The sequence below is a fragment of the Eurytemora carolleeae genome, unplaced genomic scaffold, assembly GCF_000591075.1.
Source record: "Eurytemora carolleeae unplaced genomic scaffold, Eaff_2.0 scaffold28, whole genome shotgun sequence".
NCBI lineage: Eukaryota > Metazoa > Arthropoda > Copepoda > Calanoida > Temoridae > Eurytemora > Eurytemora carolleeae.
The window spans coordinates 31,996-53,543 of NW_019396147.1; the positions used below are offsets into that span (position 1 = coordinate 31,996).

The 21,548-nt window shown below is 32.4% G+C and overlaps 2 protein-coding genes across 2 annotated transcripts in view; one reads left to right on the forward strand and one right to left on the reverse strand.

Annotated features, from left to right (window-relative positions):
- LOC111696358 (mothers against decapentaplegic homolog 3) overlaps positions 1-15,136 on the forward strand; it is a 26,404-nt gene extending 11,268 nt beyond the window's left edge. Inside the window, exons 5-15 of the mRNA XM_023465950.1 lie at positions 1,181-1,221; positions 3,693-3,748; positions 4,575-4,733; positions 5,196-5,255; positions 6,921-6,974; positions 7,950-8,064; positions 8,755-8,902; positions 9,539-9,671; positions 10,077-10,201; positions 10,922-11,026; positions 11,537-15,136. Coding sequence (XP_023321718.1) covers positions 1,181-1,221; positions 3,693-3,748; positions 4,575-4,733; positions 5,196-5,255; positions 6,921-6,974; positions 7,950-8,064; positions 8,755-8,902; positions 9,539-9,671; positions 10,077-10,201; positions 10,922-11,026; positions 11,537-11,575 — 1,035 coding nt within the window. The 3' untranslated portion in view covers positions 11,576-15,136. The remainder of the gene's footprint in view (positions 1-1,180; positions 1,222-3,692; positions 3,749-4,574; positions 4,734-5,195; positions 5,256-6,920; positions 6,975-7,949; positions 8,065-8,754; positions 8,903-9,538; positions 9,672-10,076; positions 10,202-10,921; positions 11,027-11,536) is intronic.
- A 3,627-nt stretch (positions 15,137-18,763) lies between these two features.
- The window catches only part of LOC111696344 (uncharacterized), a gene marked incomplete in the record, with an annotated part of 5,599 nt that continues 2,814 nt past the window's right edge, over positions 18,764-21,548 (reverse strand). Inside the window, 3 exon segments of the mRNA XM_023465930.1 lie at positions 18,764-19,142; positions 19,613-19,689; positions 20,999-21,060. Coding sequence (XP_023321698.1) covers positions 18,812-19,142; positions 19,613-19,689; positions 20,999-21,060 — 470 coding nt within the window.

Below are 21,548 nucleotides of genomic sequence, written 5' to 3' on the forward strand. Positions count from 1 at the left end.
TAGGACAGGCTATGGGGCCGAGCGCTGCGGCCACATGTCTTACATTTAAGACCCCACCAGCTTCCAGTCTCTACGCAGGCATCCCACAGATATTATTTTTCTGGATCTACAAAATTCAATCCCCCTCTCTCCGCCCCGGAACTCCACGGGGCACCCGCGCACAACAGAATATGACAAATGCCTAAATTTTAAAATCCGTGAAAGCTCCAAAAATTTGACAATTTAATTTGTTAATTTTTCCAAAAAGATAGTTAAAATAATGATTATTAATTCATCAAGAAAATTTTTATTATTAATGAAATATTTCACGCGCGATATAAAAACAAGTATAATTAGGTATAAAATGTTAATTGTAATTGGATAAGAATATAAGAATATCAATAAATAAATATTTTTCTCTGTAGATTGTGGCGCTATCCAGAACTCAGTTCACACCACGAACTCAAGCCTGTTGAAAACTGTAAGTTGAATTAATCATTTTTATCTGTATGTATATACTTTGCTTGTCTGTCTGTCTCTTTGTTTGTATCCAATAAACGTCAAAACGGCTGAACCGATCGGGCCCAAATTTTATATGGGACTCCATATGACCCCAGGGAAAGTTTATGAATGATTAAAAATTAGCCTCCAACAAAATTCGATTTTCATTTGTGAAACCAAGAAATGTTTTTCATCAAATCCGCGAACTTTTTTGTTTGTTTTTGTTTTACATTGTACACAAAGAAAAAATGTTCAATTGAAAAAAATAAATTGGAATATAATCACTTGTTCACTCATTTAAAGATTTCAAATTAAAATGCACAAAGATACCCATGTGGACAATTAAACCATGTTAAAACCATATAGTCGCAGATTTTTCCACTCGTGATATAGTTATGTTTCAGATTCTCAAAGTAGATAAAAGGAATTGAGTCTTTGTCACAAACTCAAAGTTACTAATCCCTTTTTCTTTGCAACCTGATGGTGTAAACAAAACATATTTTAAACTTTGATTATTTGATCCATCAGAGTATACATAGTTTGAAATATCTATGATATGAGACATCATGTTGCAAAGATTAGAAAATCAGAGTTTGTGACAAAGACTTGATTTCTTCATTCTCTCTCGAAAAAAAATTTTTGACGTAAAAAGACGAATTTCTGTCATGTAAATAATGACTCTCACTGACTTATTTGTTAGGTGAGTCAGAAGAAAGGACTTCCTCACGTGATATACTGCAGGTATCCAGATTGTTGAATCTTTTGAAATTCTATTTTTCAGGGCTGTAAAAAAGTAAACAATGAACTTATGCCGCGAACTAATTTAAAGACGTCCCGTCCCGGTTCCAATAATTGATGCATAATGTCATAAATGGCTGTGATAAAGGAATTGAGTCTTTGCTATAAACTCTGATTTTCTAATCCCTATATCTTTGAAAATTAATGTAGTTATAGACGATAGATATTGAATTCTTTTAGATCAAATAAACTAAGTATGAAATATCAAAAGTTTACACCATCAGTTTGCAATTAAAGATAATTTGAGTTTGTGGTAAAGCTTCAATTCCTTGTATATCTCTGGTTTTAATTTAATAGGAAGTAAAGTTGTTTGTTATAAAATAAATGCGTTGTGCGGGAAAATTTCATGTAACGCGTTCTATTTTAAGTTTTAAAACGTGCTACAGTGAAACCCTTTATAACGAATACATCGAAAGAATTCATCAAATGTCGTATTCTTCGCTTTCTGATAATGGAATGTTGCAGATATTATTCGTTATTAAGGGTTTCACTGTATTTTAACCCAAACCAAGTAAACATTAATTTAATAATCATATATAAAATATTCCACGCTTCTTGCTCACTCAAAACGTTCCAATTCTCTTGCCTCAAGAGTAAAAAGTTTTAGAAAAAACTTAATCATCAGTTTTAATAATTTTTTGTTAATAATTTACACCCTGAACAACAGAGAAAAGTATACAAAAGAAATATTGAGCAAATTTTGGGTTTTACTTGTCGAATTTTTAATTTTAAAAACAAAAACAAAAAATCAAATATCGGAGGGTAATAATTTCATTGATATGCAATTTATTCTAAATAAATATAAATATAGAAATATAGGAGGTTTTATAATATAGAAATATAGGAGGTTTTATAATAGAGAAATATAGGAGGTTTTATAATATAGAAATAAGAAGGTTTAATAATATAGAAATATAGGAGGTTTTATAATATAGAAACACAGAAGGTTTTATTATATAGAAATATAGGAGGTTTTATAATATAGAAATATAGGAGATTTCATAATATAGAAATACAGAAGGTTTTATGATATAGAAATATAGGAGGTTTTATAGTATGGAAATATAGGAGGTTTCATAATATAGAAATTCAGTGATGACCAGAAAATTGTAGAATAGGAAGACGACATTAAAACAATTGTGGTGTCTCATGGTCATCACAGTAATTAAAGCCATAAATTGAGTCGAAAGTCGTCTTCCTAGTTCAGAGTTTTTTGGTTCACACTGTATATTGATAAATATTTCAACATTAACACCGAAGAAAGATTTAATATTTAATTATTAACATTGATTTATGATATGCAATCTATCATATGTTTCTATTTATATCCATCATGGAGCAAACTTTTTTTGTTGTCGGTTTTTCACTTTTCTTGATACTGGATACTGGATACTGGGTAGTCGATGAAAACGAATTTGCGCAATTTAATTAAAATCATTTCATTTAGGAAAAAAATCTCACTTTACCCCAAGGTTTGTTGTTTAAACTCGATAAATAAATATTATTGACCTGAAAATTAAATTTCCGGAAATTAAAACACAAGAAAACAATATTAAGTGTAAATAACAAATCTTTTTGGAAAATGTAAGAAATTGAGTTTTTGCCACAAACTCAAATTTTCTAATCTCTATATCTTTGCAAATATATTGAGTTGAATAAGAGAGTAATTAATTAATAATAACCAGAGCCCGAAATTTAAAAGAGTATCGTTTTTGGGGTATTAGCATTTGTGTAGATTCTGATTTAAGAGATTCGAAAAAAATTGAAAATATAAACAAACTGAATAAAATAATATTTCATAACAAAAATATTGAAATTCACAAAACTGCCTAACCCTGTTCGTGAAACCCAGGTTTTAAAACTGGTTTTCAGAACGATACCCTGTCTTAAGTTTCGGGCTCTGAGGGGATGATAGTTTCCTACCTGTGTGCTCAGTTAGCTGTACTGTACACTTACAACTGTTTACTAATATTGATATACTATAGGTTAGGAAAGAATCCTTTTATAACTAACAAATATGCAGTACGCTCTCGGTATAGTTGATTGCCTATACAATTAGTAAAGGAGTAGCGTACATTATCACTCTATACACTATAACCTCGTTGACAATAACAGATAGAACACTAGATGTCGTCTTTTCAAGATTTAGGGTTTATTAATCTTTGATTTTAGCTATAATTAAATTTTAGAACCCGTGCAAGCTCCGAAAATTTGACAAAAAAATTTAATTTCGTCAATTTTTCCAAAAAGATAGTTGAAATAATGATTTTTTATACATCAAGAATATTTTTATTGTTAATGAAATACTTCACGCGCGATGTAAAACAAGTATAATTAGGAATAAAATGTCAATTATAATTGGATAAAAATATAAGAATATCAATGAATAAAAAGACAAATCATTTTCTCTGTAGATTGTGGCGCTATCCAGAACTTAGTTCACACCACGAACTCAAACCTGTTGAAAACTGTAAGTTGAATTAATAATTTTTATCTGTACATTACAAAATATACTTTGCTTGTCTGTCTCTTTGTTTGCATCCAATAAACGTCAAAACGACTATACTGATCGGGCCCAAATTTTGTGTGGGACTCTGCACATGGAGGGGAGGAAGGCCAACCACATCAATCTCCAGTCCGAACCACATTCTCATCATTTTCTCGTCCGAACCACCTCGAAATCCTCGTCCTTTCGATCCTTGAAAATAAATACATTTTTTAAAAATATNTGACCAATGATATTAACCAAAAGATTTTTCAGTTTATGTTAACATCTTTAAGGAGAGAAAAAAATTCGCATATTGTAATTTAAGAAAACTTATAGAGGAAACAATTTCGCAATTTAATTAGAAACTCACATTTTCGTGAAACCATTTTAACGTCAAAAATCTAAATGTCTCATAACTATTTAAATGAACTGTAAGTGTACTTTCAGTTGACCCTCCATGCAAAAGAAGGCAATGTCCGATTTACAACAGTACCCTTAAAACCCATTGTGTCTTCCCCAGAGATATGTTAGTATACACTTATCGAAACCCGCTTGTATTCAGCTGCAATTTCTAATGTGCACTTGTATTTAGCTGCAATTCCTAGTGTGCACTGTCTGGAGTTGGTGGTGTACATATGTAGCGCACGCTGGAAATTGCAGCTGAATATAATCGGGGTTCGATTGTTCAAACACATTTTACTCTTACTAGACGAACAGACAAATGTTTGAAGAGTACTGTTGTATATCGGACATTACCCTCTTTGCATGAAGGGTCATGTTAAGTTTCGATTACAGCCTCTTTATTAAGCAAAATCAGAAAATCAAAAAATTAACATTGATGTAAAAATTTTAATTGATCAATCATTGCAGGTCGACCAACCCGTGCTTCCACCCGTCCTTGTTCCTAAACATTACCAGGGGGAGATACCCACTACACTACCTGAACTACCTAGTCTTGATCAACCAGGTACCTAGTAAACTACCTGAACTACCTAGTCTTGATCAACCAGGTACCTAGTAAACTACCTGAACTACCTAGTCTTGATCAACCAGGTACCTAGTACACTACCTGAACTACCTAGTCTTGATCTACCAGGTACCTGAACTATCTGAACTACTAGACCTACCTGAACTACCTAAACAACCTGAACCTACCTGACCTTCCTAAACTACCTGAACTACCTAAACTACCTCACCTACCTGAACTACCTAAACCTACCTGACCTTCCTAAACTACCTGAACTACCTAAACTACCTCACCTACCTGAACTACCTAAACTACCTAAACTACCTAAACTACCTGACCTACCTGACCTAACTGAACTACCTAAACTAACTAAGCTTCCTGAACTACCCGACCTACCTGATTACCTGACATACATGACCTACCTGAACTACCTGAACCAAATGTTGAATTGTATGTATTCAGGGTTGTGTTTAACCTGCCCCGACTCCTCAACATTTCCCATGAACGAGACACCACCCCCAGGTAGATAGATAGATAAATACTTGATAGATAGATAGATAGATAGACAGATAGNGACCGCGTCAACCTTGTTGCACAGGCTAGTCCTATTAAGTGTCTGCCTTATTTACCCAATATCCGGGCGATACAGTACAGTAAGGCTCGGAAATTCAAATGTACTACGGCTGTCCCTGACCCTCCGTTTTAAGAGAGCATCGAAGGTATCGTCGTTTCTTCTATTTTGAAAAAAGTTTAATTATAATAATTTCCTCTATTTTTTTTGGCAGCATGCAAATCCGCAGATTACAAACATTCAAAATAATCATTTTCAGGGAAAAAAATGGATATATCTTTCTTCTAGATGAGTGAAAGGTTTAAAGAGTACCATTGTGAGTCGAACTTGACCCTGGAGGTGTTTTTAAAATTACGTCAAACAGTCTCTTTAACAAGTTAAACTGTTACAAGTTCTAATGAATATAATTATTGTTATAATTAAGTGTAAAGCTGTTTTCACAAATCTTAAGTTATGAAACTGTAATAATATCTAACTTGTATAAGTTTAGAATTCGATTACAAAATTTTCTATAAATATCCATTCTTCAATAATTGATTGTAAAAAGTACATTAAAAGAATATTTACCATTTTTTCTATTTATGTCATTGTAATAAGTATTATTAAGTGCGAAAAAGTTTTTCGAAAAAAAACTAGAAAAATTAAAAATCACATCAAAAACTTTTTGCACGCATGATACCCATTTCAATAACATATAAAGTTACTTAATTACCCTGTTGTATGGTGATTAAGTAACTTTATCACCCTACAATGAGAAAAATTAGGTATGAAATTTGAAATTTTAATATCAGGGTGAAAAAGTTACTTTTTCGCCCTGTTGTAGGGCGATAAAGTCACTTAATCACCCTACAACGGGAAATATTAGATGTAATAATCCATTTAAATTGAATAAAATACTTTGGTTTGCCTAATTTTTTAAAATCATAGATAGATGGATAGTTTGGATACTTATAGATAGATGGATAGTTTGGATACTGTATAGATAGATGGATAGTTTGGATACTTATAGATAGATAAAAAGTTAGAAATACAGATATGAAGGTGCAATGTTAGATAGACAGATAGTTGGGTGTAAAGATGAAATAAAGAGATAGATAAACAGATAGAAAAATGTATGTAAATAAAACGATAGATAGATAGATAGATAGATGGATAGATACGGATGAAAATAATTAAAGGAAGTGAGTTATTGCCACAAAAGCAAATTTTCTAACCACTATATCTTTGCAACCTGCTGGCGCAAACCTTTGATATTTCAAGTATAGACAATTTGATCTATAACATAATTTTAAATTTTAAATATCTAAGATCTCTGCCCATTTAGTAAAAGTAAATTCAACCTATATGAACCATAAAGTCTGATCACGTCAACCTTATTGCACCGGCTATTCCTGTTCATAGAGCTAGGCACAGTACAAACTGGGAACGGAAAGGTTGACCCGGCTCGGGTAATTCAAATGTACTACGGCGGCCCGTGCCCAAAATATAGGGATAAGAAAATCAGAGTTTGTGGCAAAATCTCATTTCCTTTCTCAATATAAATGATAAAAATAATCAAATTTATAAATCATATAAATTAATAAAATTAAAAACTAATTTTACATTAAAATGTTTAGGTTATATAACAGACGATGGAGAGGGTATTGGTAGTCCTGGGAGTACAACAAGCGGTAAATATCAATTTGAATAATATATATTTAAATATACACAGTGGACCCCATTAAATTGTGGAATAGGTTGGCGGTTGTTTTTTTCTTAAAATTAGTTTTTAACTCTGAGAGTAATTGTAGGCAAAAAATGAATATTAATATTTAAAAGTTTAAATAAGAATACAATTTTGAAATGTTCAAAAACCTAAAAAATAAATTAAAACAAACAAAGCTATGCACACATACGATTGCTGAAATGGATGTCGTCATCTTATTCCACAGTTTAAGGGTTCAACTGTACGATAAATTCAGAGCTCCTCGCGACTATTTTCTCTTATATAATTCTTGATTTTATTTAAATATCTACACTGCCTAATTTTAGCTAAAATGTAGAAAATTTATTAAGATATATTACCTGAATTCATTTTCATTAATATATGGTTAACACTTTTATCTGGAAAAAGTCGTAAAAATATTGTTTGGCACAAAGACACATTTAAAAATAAATATTTAAATTCATCTGTTTTAATCAAAACATTACATTTTATGCGTAATTTCAAGTAACCCTTCATGCAAGAATGACAATTCCCGATTCACAATAATACCCTCAAAGCGTTGTCTAATTAAGTATAAATTAGACATTAATGTTCAAAATGTGGAAATCTGATTATGTTCAATTATGATCTCTCTACAAAAGTCACCTGCGCATTTCCAGTTCAGGAAAACGCATTGTTAATTAAATAATAAATTTTAAACCTAAAAAAAACGACCATTTTTTCCTATAGCAGAAATACACAAGTAACTATTGAGGGAAACCAAAATTGAAAATAATCAGTGTTCAAATTATAAATAAGGATATCTAATTTATTATTGACGAAGGAAAGTGTTTAGTGTTCAATTAGAAATCTATACAATGAGAGTCACTTGAAATTTCCTCTACAATCCCTTTAAGCTGAATGGCTATGATGTATTTTGTAATCGATTGCTTGATTTCAGATTTTTCCTCCCCCGGAATGCGGGGAACCCCCTCCCCGCCCCTGGAATCAGAACCGGTTATGTACTGCGAACCTGCTTTCTGGTGCAGTATATCCTATTACGAGCTCAGTACAAGGTACAGACACTACAGTAGAGTTTTATGTACGAAATTTGAAAAAACATAAATTCTTCAAGAGCCCGAAACTTAAAACAGAGTATCGTAATGAAATCCAGTATCGGAAACCCGGTTTCATGAATAACCAATATTATTGTTAAGAAAAATTATTTCATGTGATTCCTTTACTTTTTTTGCTTTCTGTTTATTAAATTAAAATCTACGCTAATGCATGGACCCAAAAAGGAAACTCGGGAGTGTATTTAAAGATACTTTCTTAAAAATCTGAATCAGGGGGCGGAATCCCACCTTAAAATCAAAGTTTTTACTTTTCCAGAGGGGGCAGCCTTCCTGTGTATAACGCCCCTGAATTTGTAATGGTCAGCAGTTTTTTATTTTTAACCTATGCATAAAAAACTTTGTGATTACATAAAAGAACAGAAAGCATAATGAACACAATTGTATAAATCTTTTTGGATGTCTCATGAAAAATATATATACGAAAGTGTTTCCAGTTTAGCCTTTACCCCCAAAGGCGTATTAGGGGGGGCATTGGGGCTCAGCCCCCCCCCCCCGGAACAGTGAAATCCATAGTTTTCAGGTCCGAATGGAAAGAAAAATATTTAAGTCCCTCAGAACAAATACGCCCCTGTTTACCGCTTTATATGTTTGGCGAACACTCCCTTTAAAATGACGATTGTTCTATTGTAGAGTTGGAGAAACCTTCCATGCCTCCCAACCCAGTATAACAGTTGACGGGTTTACAGATCCTAGCAATGCAGACAGGTCAGTCATTCATGGAATTATTCATCCTTTCATTCATGACACTCATGCGTGCATCCTTTTATTCCTTCATCCAGTCATTTAGTCATGCATTGAACTATTCATCCTTTCATCCTTTTTCAGACTGAAATGCAAGGATATCTTAATATTTTTTGCTCAAGCAAAGATTGTAAAGGCACTCTCCGCTAAACCCTACTATATCTTCAGTCAGTGTAAATTGAACTGTTTTCTGTTTAGGGTGTGAGATTGTACTATATTGGTGGTGAGGTGTTTAGATTGATTGAACTGTTTTCTGTTTAGGGTGTGAGATTATACTATATTGGTGGTGAGGTGTTTAGATTGGTTGATTGATTGAACTGCTTTCTGTTTAGGGTGTGAGATTGTATAACTATATTGGTGGTGAGGTGTTTAGATTGATTAAACTGTTTTATGGTTAGGGTGTGATATTGTACTATATTGGTGGTGAGGTGTTTAGATTGGTTGATTGATTGAACTGCTCTCTGTTAAGGGTGTGATATTGTACTATATTGGTGGTGAGGTGTTTAGATTGATTGAACTGTTTTATGGTTAGGGTGTGATATTGTACTATATTGGTGGTGAGGTGTTTAGATTGATTGATTGATTGAACTGCTTTCTGTTTAGGGCGTGAGATTGTACTATATTGGTGGTGAGGTGTTTAGATTGATGATTGATTGAACTGTTTTCTGTTTAGGGTGTGAGATTGTACTATATTGGTGGTGAGGTGTTTGCCGAGTGTCAATCTGAATCCTCCATCTTCGTTCAGTCTCCTAACTGTAATCAAAGATATGGTTGGCACCCCGCAACCGTTTGTAAAATACCTCCAGGTAAAACAAGTTTCAGACTGATTTATTGATAAGTATGCGTAGAATGTCATTTGATTGATTGATTGGTATGTGTTCAGGGGGGTTATTTAATCAATTGATTGGTTGGCTGGTTTATGATCAGGGGTTTAATTTATTTTGTTATTTGATTAATTGATTGGTTGGCTGATTAAGAGGTTAATCGGTTGATTTATTTGTATTTGTTCAAGGGGTTAAACCATTGATTGATTTGTATTTGTTCAAGAGGTTTATTTGATTGTTTGATTAGTATGTGTTTAAGGGTTTAATCGATTGATTTGTTTGTCTTTGTTAAGGGGGTTATTTGATTGATTGATTAGTAGGTGTTGAAGGGTTTTAATTGATTGACCTGTGGTCAGGGATTTAATTGATTGATTGGTATTTGTTAAGGTTGTAACCTGAAGATTTTCAACAACCAGGAGTTTGCGAGCCTTCTCTCCCAGAGCGTAAACCAGGGGTTTGAGGCTGTCTACTCACTCACGAGAATGTGCACTATCAGGATGTCCTTTGTTAAGGTAATAAGGTTCAATTCAAGGAGGTTTATGCTAATGTTAAAATGTACATTTGTCTCTGTATGATATAGCCTGTTAAAAATAAAAACATGAATAAAATTTATCACGTTAAAAATAAAAACATGAATAAAATTTATTACTATTTAGTATTAACGCCTACTTCAGGTTACAAACTTAACAAATACCAATCAATCAATTAAACCCCTGAGCACATGTCAATCAATCAAAAACATGATTATTCATATATCTGGGATTCACTGTACTTACTTCGTAAATTTATATAGGTTATAGTTATATATGATACATTTAAACTTAATTTGTAATAATGAAAGAATGTTAATTTACAGAAATTTACCGACAAAACTTATACTGCTTATTTTTGACTTTGTTTCCTCTCATCTAACTTTGTTTGAAAACTTAATGTTTTAATTAACTCAGGGGTGTATAACATCACAACAAATTGATGGGGGGGGGGGAGGTTGAATTTTTGATAAACATTATTTAAAAGTTTTTTCTTTGATATCTTTCTTCCAAACGTTTGGCAAATAAAAGTTAATTTGGATTCTGCCAAACTTTTTATTTGATATATGATAATGAAAAACACCTAATTTATTTGATTTTCTTTATCGCAAACTGTTTAGAAAAGGGAAGAGGTAGCTACAGCCTACATTTAAGTTGTGTACCCCTAAATTGAAATCTTTAAGTTTAATCTTGTTTAACTAGGGTTGGGGTGCAGAGTACAGACGTCAAACAGTGACCTCAACACCCTGCTGGATAGAACTTCATTTAAACGGTCCTTTACAGTGGTTAGATAGGGTTCTTACACAGGTATAAATCAGGAGTACAGTGATAACCAGAAAACAATGGAATAGGAAGACGAATTAAAACAATACTTTAGAATATTTGATGTTATTAAAAAGCAAATAGTGTTACTAGACACGTAATTATCTAATTACGAATTTCCTGATATGGGTCTGTGTAAACGGAAAAATTGCCGTGTCTCATGCTCATTCGACTTTTGAAAGTTTTAAATTAATTCTAAAAGTCGTCTTCAAACATACGAGTTTTTTGTATAAACTGTATATATTTTAGTAAAAAATAACATCCACATTTATCCATCATCCATCATCAGAAAAAATGTCAAATTTTAAGTTATTTACATTTATTTCATGTTATTAATCAATTCGTAAAACTTTGACCTATTGTAACCATCCCCAACCCCACTTTCAAATATAACACTATTATTGTCATGTTTCCTGGGACATGCTGTATTTGAAGACTCTTCATGTTTAAAATTTAAAAATTGTATTTTCAAACTTAATTAATGTTGTATTTTAGATGGGTTCCCCTGCTCTAAGATGCAGTTCAATGAGCTAAAAAGTTCAAAGAGTACAAAACTTTCTAATCCTTGATTTATCTCAAGAAATCAAGATGGCGGATCCACTCCTAGAAGGAGGGACATGGTCAAATATGACGGGTATAAGAGAAAGCATGTGGTTAACTTGCAAACCATGGACCAAACTTACAGCTGAACACAACAAGTATAAAGTGTACAATACACAGTTTTAATTTATCCCAGTGACATATTCCGGTTTATAATAGCTCGCGCATTTCGTCGCCGTTTCTAGTGAAAATTTAAGAAATCTTTGAAAAAGTAATACATAGTACATACGCCTGTTCAAACAAACTATAGAGTACACACGCCTGTTCAACCGAACTTAATAGTACACACACGATGTTCTACAGAACTACGGCATCGTTTTCCACGTGCTTCTTCTAGCTTAATAATGTAGATAGTGCTAATTACATATATTTGCGAGTGGTTGTAAGTTTTTTTTTTACCAGTCCTTAATTTCAGTAAGAAACAGTAATTAATTCCTGTTTTAACTTTAAAAATGTTTATATGAAACTTTCTGCTCAAAAATGTTAAAATGTCGACTCAGGATTATGAATCAGAAAATCAAAATATTCAGCTTGCCAACAGAGCTTTTATTTATGTTTATTTTTAAAAATATCTTCTGGCATTCTAAAGTACGCTATATAAAGTGTACATTGTACATTATGTTTTCGTACATAAGTTATTGCCAGTAGCACATGACAAACCATTAAAGAATTGTATTCTTTTTTTCTTCCACCCCCTACCCCTATATTTTTAAAGCTAATTTTCAAAGAAAATTTTAAATATCATCTGTAAGATGCAAAAAACTTGAGATGCAAAATTTCCCCCAACTGTATTCAGTGAAGAAAAAATCAACATTAATTCATATATGAAAAAATTCATGCATACTGACTTACCCATTTAAAATTTATTTTACAATTTTTCATTTTGTGAAAATGTGTAAACTTGTTTTTTGTTGTTGTTTTACTCTAAATTTTGTAAACTTGATTGAGAAGAGAAAATCCGTGCAAATTAAGGTCAGAATTTTTTAAAAAGTTTTATTAAAATTCCCTCTATTAATAGGATGCTAATTACTAAACCATTGACGAAGAAAGCTCTCAATTTTACCACAGTTAAGCAGAAGTGACAAAATGAAATATTTGATCGAGGGTTTATCAACAAAAAATTTGAGCTAGGGACATCTGATTGAAGAGACACTAGATTGATAAAAGGGTCACTAGATTGATAAAAGGGACACTAGATTGAAAAAAGGGACACTAGATTGATAAAAGGGTCACTAGATTGATAAAAGGGACACTAGATTGATAAAAGGGTCACTAGATTGATAACAGGGTCACTAGATTGACAAAAGGGACACTAGATTGATAACAGGGTCACTAGATTGATAAAAGGAACACTAGATTGATAAAAGGGACACTAGATTGGTAACAGGGACATAGGATATTGATATAAATAAGATGATATTAAGGGACTCTAGATTGATATAAGATGCTTTAAGGTAAAATAGATTGATAAAAGAAACACTAGAGTGATATAAGATGATATTACGGGACACTAGAGTGATATAAAGGACACTAGACTGAAATAAGATAATATTACGGGACACTAGACTGATATAGGATGTTTTTAGGGGCACTAGATTGATAAAATGAATACTTGCTCAATGAAAAGGACACAAGATCGGTATGGGACACTCCATTGATATTCACGGACACTACATTGATATTAACGGACACTACATTGATATTAAAGGTCACTACATTGATTAACGGACACTACATTGATATTAACGAACACTACATTGATATTAACGGTCACTACATTGATATTAACGGACACTACATTGATATTGACGGACACTACATTGATTGAGGGACACTACATCGATATTAACGGACACTACATTGATATTACCGGTCACTACATTGATCGACGGACACTAAATTGATAAAGGGAATAAAGTTGACCGTAGAGAGTAGAGACCCAAGATTGGATTTAATGATTAATAGATTTAGAAAAATGACTCATATTAATAGAATGGAAACCTAGTTTGCTAGCAAACTCTTCAGATTAATCGCTAGGGGAATTATGTTATCATACCCTCTGTACATTGTACAGTATTCGTACACAGTACAATAAAACAAACTCGTTTTTGGTGTGCTCTTAACTTGGATTCTTTTAGTTGATAATAACAAACCACTGTTTCCACTTTTTCACTTGCTTCATTTATAGACTGTACAATGTACACAGCACACTCCAGTACACGGTACATTGTACGGTCTACACTTTACAGTACTCAGTACATATTGTTAAGTATAAACAGATTTAGGGTTTACCCTGAATTATTCAGAATTTAGTCACTGTACAATTTAAACAGATTCATTTGAAGTATTCGTCCAAGGGTGGGACTAAACATGATCTTCTTAATTAGAAAAATTATTGATCACCCCCTTTGTGCACCTACGTGAGGAAGTAAAAACTCTCCATGACAAGTATTTTAAAAAGACTAAAATAGTTTTGTAGATTTGTATTTGAAGGACTTAAACTTGGAAATTATAGAAGTAAAAAAAATAAAGATTAGCATGGAGAATTTTTCCTTCCTCCTTTATCCCAGTGTTGTTAAACTATGTCAAGATTGTAAACAATGAAACCGGTTTTTTATACCTCGAAACTAAAATGTAAACATTGAAACCGGTTTTTTATACCTCGAAACTAACTCTAGACAGCTCGCACCCAGCCTTGTAAAAAAAGATTCAAAGAGAAAAATATTTCTGAATTTAATTCATAAAAATATTTTTAAGGTTGGTTTGTTTATAAAACTTGTTTATTTGATTTTTTTTACTTTTTCTCTCTCTGCTCCATATTTGCAAATTGCTTTGAATGAATGATAGTTTCTAGAGATTATTTTGTACGAGATTTTTTTTCATATTTCTTAATCAACGAGTTTTCACACCCCCCCCTCCCCTCAAAAAAAATCTTATTTGTATAAATTATTTACTTAATCGAACAATATTTTTTTTTATAAGAAATAAATTTAAATGGATCAATTTTTACGTAAATTAAAACCCGACCAGTTCTTGTAAAATGTGATACTTGGTTTCTCTAAATTTGATAATATTTATAACAGATAAATGTACTCTGTATACTTTTACTGAAAGGGAGTGTCTGGCTAGACATGCTAGTTGAGCTGAGAGAGCAGTATTGTAGAGATTTTTTAGAAATAATTTGAGACGCTTGTACAATGTAAAATTGCTAAGAAAGAGCGCAAAATCGGTCTTTAAAATCTTCCTGGTGCTCGCCCACAGGCAGGTGGTGACGCGGCTCACCATACTGCTCTCTCACCTCAACTACCATGTATAGACAGACACTCCCTTCAAATGTTAATTATCTTAAATTATTATGCAAGTAACTGATTTAATATTTGATGAATGGGTAAATGATGTGATTGAGAACAAGATAATTACATGAGAAATGATCCCAGTGTATTGAATGTAAGAATGTAAAGGCAGCTTCGACAAATATAAAAATACTGAAACAAACCAGAGCAAAAAGTTAGTTAGGCAGAGATAAGTTGACTACAGTGAGAACCATACAACTGTGGAATAGAAAGACGACATTAAGACTTAAGTTAAATAGTCCAAAGAATATGATAATCTTATGAGGAAAAAAATGTAATATTGGAAATTCTTAAACGAGATGAAATAATCTTGATGTATTCTTTAACGAAGGCCGCAGGCCTGAGTTAAAGAATGCATCAAGATTATTTCATCGAGTTTAAGAATACCATTATTACATTTTTATCCTCAAAAGAATAGTATTATATCATATTTGTGAGGTTCCATGGGCACATACCCAAGAAATTATATTAAAAAATAATTCTGGTGAAAACCGAATATTTCAAGTTGGAACAGTTCACGTTATGAAAGGTTGCAAATAAGTTTTATGCTCTTGTTCTGACTAACACTGTTTTTTATTTTTCTAATGTTAAAATGTTAAAAAACAAACATTTTAGAAGTAAAAATTGGTTCTTAATTTGAAAGTAATGCATGTGGTGTGATTGTTTCCTTAGTTTAGTTTGTTTGTTTACCAATGATTTTGCTCGTTTTTTAAGTTGATACTATATTTAGATACAGCATGTTAAATGTGCCCTGAGTTTTTAGATGGAGAGAAGGTATAGTAGTGGGTTTTCTAAATCTACTGAACAATATCATGTCTTCATTTATAGAAGAAATCATTTTCTGGATATTAGATCCTAAATCTTCCAAAAAGAGGAGATAAAAGCAGGTTATCTAGTAAGAATCAGTTCGACGTAAACTGATGAAGATCTTTGACTTTTATTCATGAAGCAAGATTTACTGGTTTGTTTACATTGCTATGGAGTGCTAAGACTCCATAAAAAGTGTGACACTAATATTTCAATGATAAGTTTTATACTTTTTTTGGTTTGGTTTCACTTCATCATCTCGAACTATGCGAGATATGGTGACTCAGACTGAAAAGCTCTGACCATACTATTACAAGTATGCAGAGATTTCTCACCAAACTTGGTTAGAAATGAAGATGAACTAAAAAAATTTATAAAGTAGGCAGTCGGGCAGTATGCTTTAAGACTCGACAGTTTGATGAAAGTGTCTAATGTAAGGCTAAAGGCATCGTCCATATTTTTGGGAAAGGTCAGAAAATGTTAATTTCCACTCTTCTGTCAGGACTAGGGTTAAAATTCAAATTGATATTTCTGAATTAAGGTATATCAATACTTCAAAAAACGAAAAATGTAAGTGAGCATGTTTTACTAAAGTAGAAAAGGTAAGTTTGCATGTTTTAATATAAAAGAAAAAGGTAAGTGAGCATGTTGTTTTTAAGTTAAAAAGGTAAGTTTGCCCTGTGCATGTGTCAGTACAAAATAATTAAGTTAATATCAATATTGATCTATACTGAAAAGATCAATATAAGGAGCGTGTAAGAATGAATATTCTTTAACTAGTGTAAGAATTTCCATTCTTTAATGCATGGAGCCTGTAAGAATATACATTCTTTCACGCTCTGACCGTGTAATAATTTCCATTCATACACGGTCTGAGCGTTAAAGAATGAAAATTCTACACCTACAGTGTAAGAATAAACATTCTTAAACGCAAGGAAGCGAACAATATTAAAATTGTTCCTCCTGAACCGTGTAATAATGGGAATTCTTACACGATAGGTTTACTACTATGGAACCGAACAGATATGATATAATATGAGATATGGCAACTATGCAGTGTAAACAGAAACATTTTAGTGAATAAATTTGCCCTTTTAATAAATTTAAGAAAAAAAGCCACCATAAAAATCACATTTAAAAATAATTTTTACCATTTTATTTTTTTCTATTATCTAAGTCATGGTATGTAATGTATTTTTATCAAAATTTTGAAGAAAAATATTTTTAAAATTCTTCAGCAACCGGTGAGTTGACATTGTTTTATTATGCGTTTTTGACAAAAAAACTTAAAATTCTGAATTCGAAGAGAAAAACTTTCATTTGTCAAATATTCTTCTCTTTTGCAAATGATGTCTCTGCTCATCCAATTAAATAATGGCGAAACGTGTTTACTCTATTCATATTCACAAGCTATCTACAGAAGCAAGTGGGATGTCTTTTTACTCTTCATTTATCATGATGAAAACTGTTCCACACCTTTGATTATATCTATCTCAGAGCTGGGAACTTAATTTCGGTATCCACTTCGGGCACTTTTAATTTGAGGATCAATGTTTAAAGGGACTGTAAAGGAAAAATGAAAGGGGGTATAGGCTGAAACATGAGAATCTCAATAACTGATTGAGACCTTTAAGAGTTCTATCTGATGTTCTTGTCTTGAGAAATTGATATAAAACTGTGCCAAAATTATACCAAAACGTATATATGTATAATTTCTAAGATATTTATATTCATAATATGTAGTATATATAAGTATATGCTTAAAAAATAAAGAATTATAAGACAAATATTAGATTAAAACATCAAGCACAATTGTAACACCGTATAACTGCGAATTTTGAAGATTACACCTGGTCTGAGAACAGTTATAATAATCCCCTTTTTAATACAGGATATCCTTAACCCCGTAATCTGGAGATTAATAACAAAAGGAGAACAAGCATTATTTAATCTCGAGATTAAGAAAAAGAGTGGATCAAGCATTAATCCTGAGCTGGGATTGGGAACTTTAGAATGGATAACCTTTAATCCCAACTATTTAATCCGAATATCCACTGTGGAAACTTTAAATTTTAGTCCTTAATCCACTCTTTTTTTCTCTCTTTGGATATCCGTACATTGTTTTCTCCAATGAGAGTGCAGGAATATAGTTCGTAAATTTTATTGACCAATGACAGCCTTGAAAATAAATTCTATCCCATGAGAGAAATCCGCAATTTCTAACAAATAAAGAATATATTGTCGGCCACTTTGTAAATTAATCGGTGAAGAAAAACATTTAATAATACGTTTGAGATTCTTTTTTAACCAATTTAACTAATGTATTAATAAATAAATGGGTGAGAAATTAAGCGAAGGCCCTTCCAGTCAAGAAAACGAACCAATCTGGCGTTCATAGAATCCAATTTGTTTATCTTAATATTTAATCTCGAGACTAACATAATCTCGAGATTATATTAGTCTCAAGATTAGCAAAAAGAGAGGATTAATCATTAATCCCGATATCCACCATTCTAAAGTTACCAGCTCTGATATCCACGCCATTTTGTGTTTGAATTTATTTCTTTTTTCTGCAATATTATTAAAATTTATTTTCAACATTACTTTTAACGTTATCTTTGGCAGAAATTCAATATATTGCTTTATAACAGAACATTACGACTGAACAAGAGAGAATATGAAATAAAACTTTAACAAATTTCATGCAATTTGTTAAAATGAAAAAAATATCATTTTTAAGCGACATTTGTATCTTTTATAAATGTTTTAAGCTTTCTTCAATTTATTTTTTATTTATTATTATTCTGAGATTTTGAGATTCATAAAAAATAATAAGTTGAACAAATTTTACATATCAAAATTACATTTTTGTTTCCCCTGCTTCCCCTCCAGGACCACTAGGCCAGGGGGTGGGCAGGGAGCTTATAAGAAAATAAACTCTTTACATAAAAACTAAGAAAGCTAAATTACATTTTTCAATCTATTCTTTTAGTAATACAAAGTTAATTTACTAATAACCAGCCAAAGGGTCTGTTTCTTGCTTGAAGCCATCCTCAGATTTCACGTTGACATAATCAAGCACACCCTCGTTTTCTTGTTTGATACCATCTTCAATCATCACATAAACATGTTCTAAACCATCCTCGTTTTCTTGCTTGATACCATCTTCAATCCTCACATTTACAAGTTCTAAACCATCCTCGTTTTCTTGCTTGATACCATCTTCAATCCTCACATTTACAAGTTCTAAACCATCCTCGTTTTCTTGCTTGATGATTGTGGATTCAGGTGTAGATGTAGGAAGGCAGAGGGACGGAACAGCTTGCTCCGACAGAACTTTCCTGTATTTAAGGGTATATATTTTTAAAAGAATAAACACCCATCCAATTAACCATAAAGTTTTTACCCTCATTTATGTGACTTTGACCTTGAAATCATTCATTTTATGAATGAAAAAAACGTTTTGTCTTTGAACTAAGTCTAAAATTTCAGTGGCTTATGAAAGGGGGGGGGAAGGGGGAAGGGCAACACGACACTACATTATGGGAGGGAGGAGGGACTAATGATGAACTATAGAGGACTACAATAGCAGAACTATTAAAGGGATCATAATTATTGTATTGTTATTGATTCTAGTCTTTGAATTGGGGACAAATAATGTGCAAGAAAAAACTCCCAGGGAGGACAATTTTCCCCCACCCCTTTTTAAGATTAATTTTGCCCCTGCTCTGGTTTAAATCCTGAATTGATATTCCTATAATACTGGGGAAATATATGGGGGGGGAATGTTTTATAAAAAACATGCCCTTGCCTGTATGGTTGATAGTTTAATAGCTCTGCTTGGAGGTTTCGAACATAACTGTCTGGAGCAAAATGCTTTCCACACACCTAGATCATAGAAAAATAAAAATTATCGTCCAAAAAAAATTGTCATAAATAATTATATTGATCTCCCGTATATTCTTAAATATTATGTAAAATCTAATAAATCTCAGTATTGAAACACCAGACAATAAAGAAGATTCACCTGGAGATGATGTGTTATCAAGAAAAGAAATCATGTGATTCGCCATATGATATAGATGAAAGAACAAGAAAACAATGACTATTCAATTCTTCATTTTGCAGAAGGTGAATACTGAATCCATGGGCACCCGCTTATTCAAGAATACCTGCCCTGAGTCAAGATAAGCCAGACCATTAATAGGTATTTAAATTTCCTAACGCCATAAATTAAACAATGGTATCATAAATAGAAAATCTGAGCTGGGAACTTTTGAATGGTGGATATCGGAATTAATGCTTGATCCACTCTTTTTCTGAATCTTCAGATTGAATAATGCTTGTTCTCCTCTTGCTATTAATCTCCAGATTAATTAACCGATCGGGATTAAGGATATTACATTCTGAAGCTTTCAGCTCTGTTTAATTATTATTTGCATATATCTGATTTGTGCACAGAATAATATAATCCTATGCAGGATGGTGCCAACTCCGTGTTTGATTCTTCCTGGGAAGAGTTCAATCACAGCTGAAGCTAAAACTCAACAGAGCTACGTCTACTCTTGAACCTCTTAAAGACCTCTGTTCAGTGTCCAAGCTAAAGTTCAACTGAACTTCAAGTAAAGACTAAAACTACAGAAGAGCCCAAACTGCAGGATTATATTAGAGCAATAAACTAAACTTGGAAAAGCCCAAAAGAGAGTATTTCTTTCAAAAGTATTTGAAGAATTTAAACATGAGATGAAACTTCTACTGAAAATAGATATCAAAATTATCAAGCAAAAAACTAAAGTCCATTGAAAGCAACTGAAGATTGTATGCTGTGAGAAGAATACGCTCAATAAATACAGAATACAGCATTGACTTTTAAATGTGCCTGTGTAAAAAGGCTAGAAATTCCAGTGCGCTTCCTGCATTGCGCTAAAAATGTTAAAAAATGCACATTTTATATCATCTGCATATAAATGTGATATAGGTATGTATTACTAGCTTAAGTGCCCGGCGTTGCCTGTGGAGTTTAAAAAAACATTTTTTTTTTAAATGGTTAAGAAAAAAATTAAATTTAAAATTTTTTATTTGGCCTTAGTTACTACCGGGGTTACTCAAGGTTTCCCTCAAATCCGCCCATTTGGTTCAGCTCCACTATGCTCCTGGGGTCCAGAGAATACAGAATAATCCAAACATAAAAATTAACCTTGATATGATAAGAGACATGCCTAGAGAGACCACAAGCTTTCATCCATTCCGCCCGTCGAGCTGATTTTGGAGGTTCAGATTTTACAGACCCCCCCCCCCCCCTTAAATCAAACATAATTGCAAATTGATGAAGTAGAGAAAACTCATAAATTAGCCCCCCCCCTCCCCCAAAAAAACTGAGTCCGAATTTAATGAATTTGAGCCGCGTCTCAAATCCGCCAAAGTGGAACCAATCATATTTGAGCAGCAGCTTAAATTTAAGCCGCAGCTCAAATTCTTTAAATTCGGTCTCTGTGTCGAGAGTTAAATAAAAGTTTATTCTTAAAATTCTTCTTTAATACTCTTTTACAGTAAATAAGTAAATAGAGGCGCATGTACTAATTCATATTAAAAATGAAATGCTTCACAAGTAATGTGTAAAAACTGTTAGTTATGTACAAAACTGATAAAGGGGGCCTGGGGGTTCAATAAACCTTAACCATATTCGAGGCATCAAAATGAGACAATTTTTAACCAGTCAATCTCAACATATGGGGGGGGGGGGGGGG